The sequence below is a fragment of the Prionailurus viverrinus genome, chromosome C1 (assembly GCF_022837055.1).
Source record: "Prionailurus viverrinus isolate Anna chromosome C1, UM_Priviv_1.0, whole genome shotgun sequence".
Classification (NCBI taxonomy): domain Eukaryota; kingdom Metazoa; phylum Chordata; class Mammalia; order Carnivora; family Felidae; genus Prionailurus; species Prionailurus viverrinus.
This window is the reverse complement of record NC_062568.1, coordinates 181,614,954-181,627,458: the sequence shown is the minus strand read 5'-3', so window position 1 is coordinate 181,627,458 and position 12,505 is coordinate 181,614,954. Positions and strand designations below refer to the sequence as shown.

Below are 12,505 nucleotides of genomic sequence, written 5' to 3'. Positions count from 1 at the left end.
TCTCTTTCTTGGCTTAGTAATTCTTAAAGGGAGAGCGAGGTGACAATTAGAGAAGAATGATGGGAATAAACAAGGATCACAGGAACAGATGGACACCCACATTAAACAAAAAGCCCAAGTTTCTGAACTTATCCCTCCTCCCTACCCCATTGTAGGCAGCTGTTCCTGTGTTCCTCGAACTTATACAGCTGGCAGGAGCCAGGGTGGGAAAAAAGGACACTGTTCTCCAAATACTAGGGATCTGTGCTCTGATCACAGAGATACAGACAAAAAGGAGGGTGGTCATGTCGTACCTTCTACCAATGCTGCAAGCTCCTCACCTAACACAAACTGATTTCCTGGGGCTTTAAAGGGGGCTACTGCCCCTTTTCCTCCCTCTTTCATTTTCCTCTTTTTACCTTTTTGAGAGACAGACATTAAAAACTAGGACAGTGAAAAACAACTACGTATACTGGGAAAATTAGAAAGTGACCACCGACACCAAGAGAAAAAGCACAGGCTCAGAGAAGACCTGAGAAGACTTTAGGGAAAACCTTAGCATAAGGACACCTTGCAACAACCAAGAAAACAAAAACAATAGGCAAAAACAATATTTAAAAACAGCAAACCCCGGGGAAAGGAAATAATCTGGTTTCCATAAGTACCACACTATTAGAGTCAAGTGTCTAGTTTTCAACAACAACAAAAAAATCACAAGGCATACAAATAAACAAAATAGTATGCCCCAAAGTAAGAATAAATCAATAAAACTTGCCCTTGAAAAAGATCTGATGACAGACCTACTACACAAAGACTTTAAAACAACTGTCTTAAAGATGCTCAAAGACTAAAGGAAGATGAAAAAAAGTCACGGGTGCATGGGTGGCTCATTCAGTTAAGGATCTGACTCTTGATTTCGGTTCAAGTCATGATCTCACAGTTTGTGGGTGGGTTTGAGCCCTGCTTTGGGCTCACTGTCAGCGTGGAGCCTGCTTGAGATTCATTCTCTCTCTCTCTCTCTCTCTCTGCCCGGCCCCAATATATAAACTTAAAAAAACTTAAAAAAAAAGAATGTATGAACAAACTGAAAATACCAATAAAGAGATAGAAAACCTCAAAAGAAATAAAATTCTAGAACTGAAATGAAAAATTCACTACAGAATTCAAAGATAAATTTGAGCAGTCAGAAGAAAGAATCAGCAAGCTTGAAGATAAGACAATGAAAATTATCTAGGCTTAAGTAACCAAAGAAAAAAATTTGAAAAAAATTAAAAAAACAAAACAAACAGAGCCTAAGGACCTGTGGGACACTATCAAACAGACCAAGTCTGCATTGTGGGAGTTCCAGAAGAAGTGGGGGTTGGGAGGAGTAGAGAAAATGTTTGAAAATATAATGGCTGAAAACAACCCAAATTTGGTAAGAGAGGAATGAAAACATCCAAGAAGCTCAACAAACTCTAAGTAAGATCAAGTCAAGAGACCCACGTGTCAAGGGACATATTATAATCAAATTTTCAAAAGCCAAAGATAAAGAGACAATCTTAAAACGAGAGGGAAGTGACTTGTCACATACAAAGGAACCTCAATAAGATAGAAGATTTTTCATGAGAAATGCTGGGAGTCAGAAGTCAGTGGGCTAATCTATTCAAAGTGCTAAAAGAAAAAGTGTCAACCAAGAATTGCTACACCCAACAAAACTGTCCTTTTCAAGAGGGAGGGAGAAAATAAGACATTTCCAGATAAACAAAAGCTAAAGAAGTTTGTTACCATTAGACCTGCCCTCCAAGAAATGCTCAAGGGAGTTGTGCAGGGTGAAATAAAAGGACACTAGACAGTAACTCAAAGCTGTATGAAGAAATACAGATCTCAAAAAAGGTAAATACATGAGCTATCATAAGAGCTAGTATTACTGCAGCAACAATCTAGAACTACTTTATCTTCTCTACACGACTAAAGAGACTAATACATTTTCTAAAAACGATTAATCTAGAAGCTTATATTATTGTAACTTTCATTTGTAACTCCACATGTTGTTTTCTACATAATTTAAGAGATGAATGCATTTAAAGGAATTATTAATATATATTTTTGGGCACACTATGTATAAAGAAGTGATTATGTGATGTCAGCAACCAAAAGGGGTAGAGATGCAGCTGTAAAGGAATTGAGATTTTGTGTATTATAAAAGTTAAACTGATAGAAATTCAAATTAGAGTGTTACAACTTTAGGATGGTAAATGTAATCCCCATGGCAACCACAAAGAGCTATGCAATATACACAAAAGGAATGTGAAAGAATTCAAATATTTCACTACGAAAAATCAACTAAATACAAAAGAAGACAGTAATGCAAAAATAAGTGTCAAAAACCTATAAAACCTTATAGATGACAGAAATCACTCACCAGTAATTACTTTAAATGTGAAGGGATCAAATTCTCCAATCAAAAGACAGAGACTGGCAGAATATGTAAGAACACATATCTATAAAAGACTCACTTTACATCCAAAGACACACATAAAATGAAAGTGGAAAGATTGAAAAAGATATTCCATGCCAAAAAGCAACCAAAGAGAACAGAGATTACTACATTAGTATCAGACAGACTTTCAATCAAAAAAGGTTACAAAGACAAAGAAGGACATTATATATCAACAAAAGGTTCAATACAGCAAAAAGACATAACAATTATAAACACCGTATGCACCTAATAATAGACCACAAAAAATATGAAGCAAAAACTGACAGAATGGAAAGGAGAAATAAACAACTCTGCAATAATAATTGGTGATGTAAATACCCCACACTCAATAATGGAAAGAACCAGGCAGAAGATAAGTAAGGAAACAGAGAACACAATAAACCAACTAGATCTAACAGACAAATACAGAACATTCTACCCAGAACAGTATAGTATACACATTCTTCTCAAGTGCACCTGGACATTTCATAGGACAGACCATATTTAGGCTCCACATTAAGTCTCAATAGATTTTAAATGATAAGATATACAAAGTATCTTCTCTCACCACAACAGGATGAAGTTAGAAATCAGTAACAGAAGTAAACTGGAAAATTCTCAAATTTGTGGAAGTTAAAACAACCCTCAAACAACTAACAGATCAAAGAAGAGATCATAAGAAAAATTAGAAAATACTTAGAGGCAAATGTAAACAAAACAACATATGGAGACTTATGGAACAGCCAGAGTAGTGTCGAGGGGGAAATTTATAGTCATAAACACATAAAAACAAGGAAGATCTCCATCAAAAACCTAACTTTACAATTTTAAGACCTACAGGGGCACCTGGGTGGCTCAGTTAAGTGTCTGACTCAATTTCAGCTCAGGTCACGATCTCATGGTTCATGAGTTCAAGACCTGCATCAGGCTCTGTACTGACTGTTAGCCTGCTTGGGATTCTCTCTCTCCCTCTGCCCCTCCCATGCTGGTGTACACTCAATACCTCTCTCAAAATAAATAAAAATTAAAAAAAAAAAAAAAAGACCTACAAAAAAAGAACAGAATAAATCCAAAGCTATCAGAAAGAAGGAAATCATAAAGATTAGAGCAGAGATAAATAAAATAGACAACGGATAAAATCAGAAATGAAAGTGGTGATAGTCAATGGATAAAAAATGGGGCACCTGGGTGGCTCAGTCAGTTAAACATCTAACTGTGGTTCAGGTCATGATCTCACAGTTTGAGTTCAAGCCCCATGTTGGGCTCTGTGTTGACAGCTCAGAGCTTGGAGCCTGCTTCGGATTCTGTGTCTCCCTCTCTGCCCTTCCCCACTTGTGCTTGCTTGCTCGCTCTCTCACAAAAATAAAATAAACATTAAAAAAATTACTAAAACTGATCAAAAAGTAAAAAAACAGGATCATATGAGAGTACTACGAGCAACTGTACATTAATATATTGGATAACCTAGATGAAATGAACAAATTCCTAGAAACACAAGAGCCACCAAGACTAAATCACAAAGAAATAGAAAATCTGAATACACTTAAAACTGTAAGATTGAATCAGTTAATCAAAAATCTATCAGCAAAGAAAAGCCTTGGACCTGACAGCTTCACTGGTGAATTATACCAAACATTTAAATAACTAACACCAATCCTTCTCAAACTTTTCCAAAACACTGAAAGACAGGAAGCACTTCCTAACTCATCCTATGAGGCCAAAATTAGCCTGATACCAAAGTGAGACAAAGACACCTAACAAGGAAACTACAGACCAATGTCCTTTATGAACACTGATCCAAAAACTCTAAACAAAATACAAGCAAAATTAATTTAATACCATATTAGAAGGATTAAACACCATGACCAAGTGAGATTATTTCTGGAATATAAAAGGGTAGTCCAACATATGAAAATTGATCAATGCAATACACCACACTAACAGAATAAAGGGGGGGATAAACCTACATGCTCATCTCAATTGATGCAGGAGAAGTTAATGATGAAAGTTTCATAATAAAAACACAAACTAGGAATAAAAGGAAGCTACTTTAACATGTTAAAAACCATATTCGGAAATCCCACAGCAAACATTATGCTCAATGGTGAAAGACTTGAAAACTTTTCTAAGACCAAGAACACAGCAAGGATGTCGACTTTTACCACTTTCATTCACCATACTACTGGGAGTTCTAGCCAGAGCAATTAGGCAAGAAAGAGAAATAAAAGGCATCAAAATCAGAAAGGAAAAAGTATATTTATCTCAGCTCACAGATACGATCTTATATGTAAAAACCTCCAAACTTTCCACCCCCAAAGCAAGCAAACTGTCAGAATAAGTAAATCCAGCAAAGTAGAGGATACAAAGTCAATATTTGGCAAAAATCAGTTCCATTTTTACACAATGAGTAATCTGAAAAAGGAAATTATAGAAATAAGTCCATTTACAATGGCATAAAAAATACTTAGGAATTAATTACAGAAGTTTAAGACTTGTACAATGAAAACTACAAAAACATTGCTGAAAGAAATTCAAGACGACATAAATTAAATGAAAACGTATCTCATGTTCACAGACTGGAAGACAATACTGTTAAGATGTCAATACCATCCAAAGTGATCTACAGAGTCAATGTAATCTGTATCAAAAATCCATTTTTTCTTTTTGGCAAAAACAGAAAATCCCATCCTAAAATGTATAGGGAATCTCAAGAGACCCTGAAGAGCCAAAACTATCTTGAACAAAAAGCTGGCAGACTCACACTTCCTGATTTCAAAACTTACTACAAAAACATAGTAGCTGAAATAATGTGGTGCTGGCATAAAGACAAATACAGTAAGAACACTGGAATAGAACACAGAACCCAGGAACGAACTCTTGTGTATATAGTCAAATGATTTTTTTTCAAGTTTGTGTATTTATTTTGAGAGGGGGTGGGGAAGGGGTAGAGGGAGAGGGAGAAAAAATCCTAAGCAGGCCCTGTGCTGTCAGTGTGGGGCCCAATGTGGGGCTTCAACCCATGAACCATGAGATCACGACCTGAGCTGAAACCAAGAGTCAGACGCCCAACTGACTGAGCCACCCAGGAGCCCCTGGTCAAATGATTTTTGACAAAGGTGTCAAAACCTTTCTATGGGGAAAGGACAGTCTTTTCAGCTAGGAAAAGACTGGATATACATACGCAAAAGCAGGAAACTGGACTCTTATCTGACAGCATATACAAAAATTAACTCAAAATGGGTCAAAGACTTATTAAATGCAAGACCTAAACCATAAAATTCTTAGATGAAAACATAGGGAAAGAGCTACATAACATTGGATTTGGCAATGATTTCTTGGATAGGATACCAAAGTCACAGGCAACAAAAATCAGATGAGCTGGACTCCATGAAAAATTTAAAAACTGTGCATCAAAAGATACTATCAACACAGTAAAAAAAAAGAAAACAAAATAATAAAGGAAAATATCTGCAAATCATGTACCTGACAAAGGGTTAATAACCAGAAATATCAAGAACTACTACTAACAAAAACTACTAAAAACTCAGCAACAAAACAAAAACACAACCCAATTAAAAAATGGACAAAGGACTTGAATAGACAGTTCTCCAAAGAAGATCCAAAAATGGTCAATAAGCAGATGAAAAGCTGCTCAGTATCACTAATTATCAAGGAATGCAAATCAAAACTACAATGAGATACCACCTCACACCCAATAACTATTTTTTTTAAAAAGAGAAAAAAAAAAAAAAACCCAGAAAATAACAAATGTTGGCGACGCAGAAAAACTGGAAACCTTGTACACTGTTAGTGGGATTGTAAAATGGTATAGCCACTGTGAAAAACAGTATGGTGGTTCCTCAAAAAAATGAAACAGGGAAGCTTGCTAAGAGGGTTCTCGGTGAAAAGCCTGGCTCGGCTTTTGGCAGACCAACCGACTGGAAGAGAGCTATTCGCTGATAACCCTGCTGCTAACCATAGTCAAGCAGTAACCTGGATTACTTCCGCAACCCAGGGTGGAGCTCCCGCCAGTGCTAGACCCTGAGCTTGGCACAGTGGGGATCTCTGAAGACCTAAAGTAGGATAGATCTGCCTGTGAATGAGTGGAAATCGTATGTATTTCAGAAGTGGTTTTTGTTCCAGAAGTCCATTCAGGTCACAATCTCTACTGCAGAGACTTTGAGCGATATCTTTCCTCACTCCTCTTTGCTTCTTCAACCTGAGGATGAGATGTTTTTTGCAATCCAGGCCTATCTCAAGAAACAAGAAAAATCCCAAATACAAAATCTAACAGCACACCTAAAGGAAATAGAAGCAGAACAGCAAAGACACCCCAAGCCCAGCAGAAGAGAAATAATAAAGATCAGAGCAGAAATAAACAATATAGAATCTAAAAAAACTGTAGAGCAGATCAATGAAACCAAGAGTTGGTTTTGTGAAAAAATAAACAAAATTGATAAACCTCTAGCCAGACTTCTCAAAAAGAAAAGGGAGATGACCCAAATAGATAAAATCATGAATGAAAATGGAATTATTACAACCAACCCCTCAGAAATACAAGCAATTATCAGAGAATACTATGAAAAATTATATGCCAACAAACTGGACAACCTGGAAGAAATGGACAAATTCCTAAACACCCACTCACTTCCAAAACTCGAACAGGAAGAAATAGAAAACTTGAAAAGACCCATAACCAGCAAAGAAATTCAATCAGTTATCAAAAATCTCCCAACAAATAAGAGTCCAGGACCAGATGGCTTCCCTGGGGAATTCTACCAGACATTTAAAGCAGAGATAATACCTATCCTTCTCAAGCTGTTCCAAAAAATAGAAGGAAGGAAAACTTCCAGACTCATTCTATGAAGCCAGCACTACTTTGATTCCTAAACCAGACAGAGACCCAGCAAAAAAAAGAGAACTACAGGCCAATATCCCTGATGAATATGGATGCAAAAATTCTCAATAAGATACTAATGAATCTAATTCAACAGCATATAAAAAGAATTATTCACCATGATCAAGTGGGATTCATTCCTGGGCTGCAGGGCTGGTTCAACATTCGCAAATCAATCAATGTGATACATCATATTAATAAAAGAAAAGAAAAGAACCATATGATTCTGTCAATCGATGCAGAAAAAGCATTTGACAAAATTCAGCATTCTTAATAAAAACCCTTGAAAGTTGGGATAGAAGGAACATACTTAAACATCATAAAAGCCATTTATCAAAAGCCCACAGCTAATATCATCCTCAATGGGGAAAAACTGAGAGCTTTCCCCCTGAGATCAGGAACACGACAGGGATGTCCACTCTCACCGCTGTTGTTTAACATAGTGTTGGAAGTTCTAGCATCAATGATCAGACAACAAAAGGAAATCAAAGGCATCAAAATTGGCAAAGATGAAGTCAAGCTCTCACTTTTTGCAGATGACATGTATACACGGAAAACCCGACAGACTCCACCAAAAGTCTGCTAGAACTGATACATGAATTCAGCAAAGTTGCAGGATACAAAGTTAATGTACAAAAATCAGTTTCATTCTTATACAGTAATAATGAAGCAACAGAAAGACAAATAAAGAAACTGATCCCATTCACAATTGCACCAAGAACCATAAAATACCTAGGAATAAATCTAACCAAAGATGTAAAAGATCTGTATGCTGAAAACTATAGAAAGCTTATGAAGGAAATTGAAGAAGATACAAAGAAATGGAAAAACATTCCATTCATGGATTGGAAGAATAGTTAAAATGTCAATACTACCCAAAGCTATCTACACATTCAATGCAATCCCCATCAAAATTTCACCAGCATTCTTCTCGAAGCTAGAACAAGCAATCCTAACATTTGTATGGAACCACAAAAGACCCCGAATAGCCCAAGTGATATTGAAGAAGAAGACCAAAGCGGGAGGCATCACAATCCCAGACTTTAGCCTCTACTACAAAGCTGTAATCATCAAGATGGTATTGGCACAAAAACAGACACATAGACCAATGGAATAGAATAGAAACCCCAGAACTAGACCCACAAACGTATGGCCAACTAATCTTTGACAAAACAGGAAAGAATATCCAATGGAAAAAAGACAGTCTCTTTAACAAATGGTGCTGGGAGAACTGGACAGCAACATGCAGAAGAATGAAACTAGACCACTTTCTTACACCATTCACAAAAATAAACTCAAAATAGATAAAGGACCTGAATGTGAGACAGGAAACCATCAAAACCCTAGAGGAGAAAGCAGGAAAAGACCTCTCTGACCTCAGCCGCAGCAATTTCTTACTTGACACATCTCCAAAGGCAAGGGAATTAAAAGCAAAAATGAACTATTGGGACCTCATCAAGATAAAAAGCTTCTGCACTGCAAAGGAAACAATCAATAAAACTAAAAGGCAACCAACGGAATGGGAGAAAATATTTGCAAATGACATATCAAAGGGCTAGTATCCAAAGTCTGTAGAGAACTCACCAAACTCCACATCCGAAATACAAAAAATCCAGTGAAGAAATGGGCAGAAAACATGAATAGACACTTCTCTAAAGAAGACATCCAGATGGCCAACAGGCACATGAAAAGATGCTCAACGTCACTCCTCATGAGGGAAATACAAATCAAAACCACACTGAGATACCACCTCACACTGGTCAGAGTGGCTAAAATGAACAAATCAGGAGACTATAGATGCTAGTGAGGATGTGGAGAAACGGGAACCCTCTTGCATTGTTGGTGGGAATGCAAACTGGTGCAGCCACTCTGGAAAACAGTGTGGAGGTTCCTCAAAAAATTGAAAACAGATCTACCCTATGACCCAGCAACAGCACTGCTAGGAATTACCCAAGGGATACAGGAGTGCTGATGCATAGGGGCACTTGTACCCCAATGTTTATAGCAGCACTTTCATCAATAGCCAAATGATGGAAAGAGCCTAAATGTCTATCACCTGATGAATGGATAAAGAAAAATTGTGGTTTACATACACAATGGAATACTACTTGGCAATGAGAAAGAATGAAATATGACCTTTTGTAGCAACGCGGATGGAACTGGAGAGTGTCATGCTAAGTGAAATAAGTCATACATAGAAAGATACATATGTTTTCACTCTTACATGGATCCTGAGAAACTTAACAGAGGACCATGGCAGAGGGGAAGGGAAAAAAAAAAGTTAGAGAGGGAGAGAGCCAAACCATAAGAGACTCTTAAAAACTGAGAATAGGGGCGCCTGGGTGGCTCAGTCGGTTGGGCGTCCGACTTCAGCTCAGGTCACGATCTCACGGTCTGTGAGTTCGAGCCCCGCGTCGGGCTCTGGGCTGATGGCTCGGAGCCTGGAGCCTGTTTCCAATTCTGTGTCTCCCTCTCTCTCTGCCCCTCCCCCGTTCATGCTCTGTCTCTCTCTGTCTCAAAAATAAACGTTAAAAAAAAAAATTTTTAAACTGAGAATAAACTGAGGGTTGATGGGGGGAGTGGGAGGGAGGGGAAGGTAGGTGATGGGCATTGAGGAGGGCACCTGTTGGAATGAGCACTGGGTGTTGTATGGAAACCAATTCGACAATAAATTTCATATTTAAAAAAAAAAAAAAGAAAAGAAACAGAATTACCACAAGATCCAGCAATTCCAGATATGGATATACACCCAAAAGAACTGAAAGCCGGGCCTTGAAAAAATATCAGTACACTCATGTTCACAGCAACATTATTCACAACAGCTAAAACATGAAAGCATCCTAAGTGTTCATCAACAGATGAATGGATAAGCAAATGTGGTATACACATACAGTGCACTAGTACACAGCCATAAAAAGGAAGGAAATTCTAACATGTGCCACAACATGGATGAAGAGATGCGAAGTGAAATAAGCCAGTCAGAAAAAGACAAATACTGTATTTCACTTACATGAAGTACTTAGTCAAAAATCAGAAACAGAAAGTAGAATAGTGGCTTCCAGGGCCTTGGCAGGGGGTTGAGGGATGGTTAGAATGTGGGGCGGGGGGGGGGATGTATTGTTTAATGAGTACATAATATCATCCACTTTACAAGATGAAAAGAGTTATGGAGATGGATGGTGGGGACAGTTGCACGTTATGAATATATTTAACGCCACTGAACTATACATTTAAGGATGACTGGGATGGTGAATTTTACATTATATTTTACAATAAAAAATGTTTTTCATAGAGTATATATCAGGAAGATACCAAAAAGGAAGTGACAGAGAAAGACACAGACAGGAAGGAGCTAAAGAGTTATCAAAAAATGAAGCTTAGTTGTCAGGCACATAGAGGGCACTCAACAAATTCAGGTATATGGCAAGCACTGAATGAGGTTCTTGGATATAATTTATGAAATGAGTAAGTCATCAAAATCAAATAGCCACTGAGGGTTTCACGTTAGGTAAGCTATTCAAGTGGAAGAAGCACAGATGATGGAAGATTTCTATCAAAAGACACATAAATAAAGATTTCAGGAAAAGAAAGATCTGGGAATCTTGAGAATATGTGAAATTTGCTAGGATAATGGTTGAAGAAAGCCACTCAGGATAGAAAAGAAAGGACTTTTGGCGGCACCTGGATGCCTCAGTCGGTTAAGCATCCAACTCCTGGTTTCAGCTCAGGTCATAGTCTCATGGTTTGGTAAGTTCAAGTCCTGCACTGGGCTTTGTGCAGGCAGCACAGAGTCTGCTTCGGATTCTCTCTCTCCCTCTCTCTCTGCCCCTCCCCCACTCATGCTGTCTCTGTCTCTCTCAAAATAAGTAAATAAAATAAAAAGAGAGAACTTTTAAAAAATGCATCAAATAGAAAACCAAAATAACAAACAGAAAGTCAACTTAAGAGATAAAAGGTAGAAAGAAATTAAAATGAAGAGAGAACTTGGATAGTAAACACCTACAGAACAGAAACTTGAGAAAAGAGAAGGCATTGTAATCAGAGATGGCTACAAAGGTAACGAGAAAAGTAAGAAAGTGAGACGAAAACTACAGAGCACAAATTTTGAGTCAAGAGTAAAATACTGAGACTATTTACCATTATGTGCTCTTCAAGTAAACTTTGAAATTTAAATCTTAACATTCTTAGAAAATATATAAAATTAGACATGCTGATTTTCTTTGCAAGTCTATACACATTTAAACTGATATAACTTCATAACTATATTCTTATAAAAATGTATCTAAAACATTTAATTCTTGTTTGAGAACTTAAAAGATCACAAAGAAAAGTCAATTGTAAACAAAAGAATCATAGAAATCATGACAGAAAAATATAGTCTCTTTATCTCAATTTTTCTAAAATATACCTTAAATACATATAATATTTGAGTTCATTTCATTTCTTAAAAATAAAAAGATGCAAACAGATCACTGTCACCTATTAATATACCAAGTAACATACCAAGTTACCTCACTTACTGAATTTCACACAAATGAAGAGAGAAAATCGAGAAGATAATTAAATCCATACCTGTTCCAATGTGTTGGGAAGGTTTTGCTGGATGCATGGCACCATGACAGACATTTTGCTGAACATTACTCTGTGAGTGGATAAGGCCAGTTTGTGTAAAGAATTGGTTAAGAGAAGAACAGAGATCAGCAAACTGAACCTGATCCAAAGACCAGTTCTTGAGATCTGCCTGTCTCATACTCTCCATCAAACCTATGAGAAAAGCATTAGAAATACAGTTAGCATAGTTTGTTCTACAAATATCCCAATGAAAATAACAAGACACAATTTTTTTTTTAGCCCTCAAGATTTCCACTGGTAGTGATTTTCCCATGCAATGCAAAATGACATTTAAAAGTTATTCAAAGCCTAATTATTCTAAATGTGGCCAAACTTCTTTCAGAACTCTTGTCTGACCCTCTGCTATACCAACTGACTAAAAGACTTAATTATGAATTTTGCAGAATTTTTAAGCATACTCCAACTGCAAAAGAAACACTAGATAAGAAGATATGTGGGGCGCCTGGGTGGCTCAGTCGGTTAAGCGGCCGACTTCGGCTCAGGTCATGATCTCGCGGTCCATGAGTTCGAGCCCTGTGTTGGGCTCTGTGCTGACA

At 37.2% G+C, this 12,505-nt stretch overlaps 1 protein-coding gene across 7 annotated transcripts in view; it reads right to left on the bottom strand.

The window, feature by feature from the left end:
* The window catches only part of FOXJ3 (forkhead box J3), a 149,476-nt gene that overhangs the window by 6,735 nt on the left and 130,236 nt on the right, over positions 1–12,505 (bottom strand). For all 7 annotated transcript variants that reach the window (XM_047870540.1, XM_047870544.1, XM_047870541.1 and 4 more), the window contains one exon: positions 11,910–12,101. In XM_047870540.1, the coding sequence (XP_047726496.1) occupies positions 11,910–12,101 (192 nt within the window). The remainder of the gene's footprint in view (positions 1–11,909; positions 12,102–12,505) is intronic.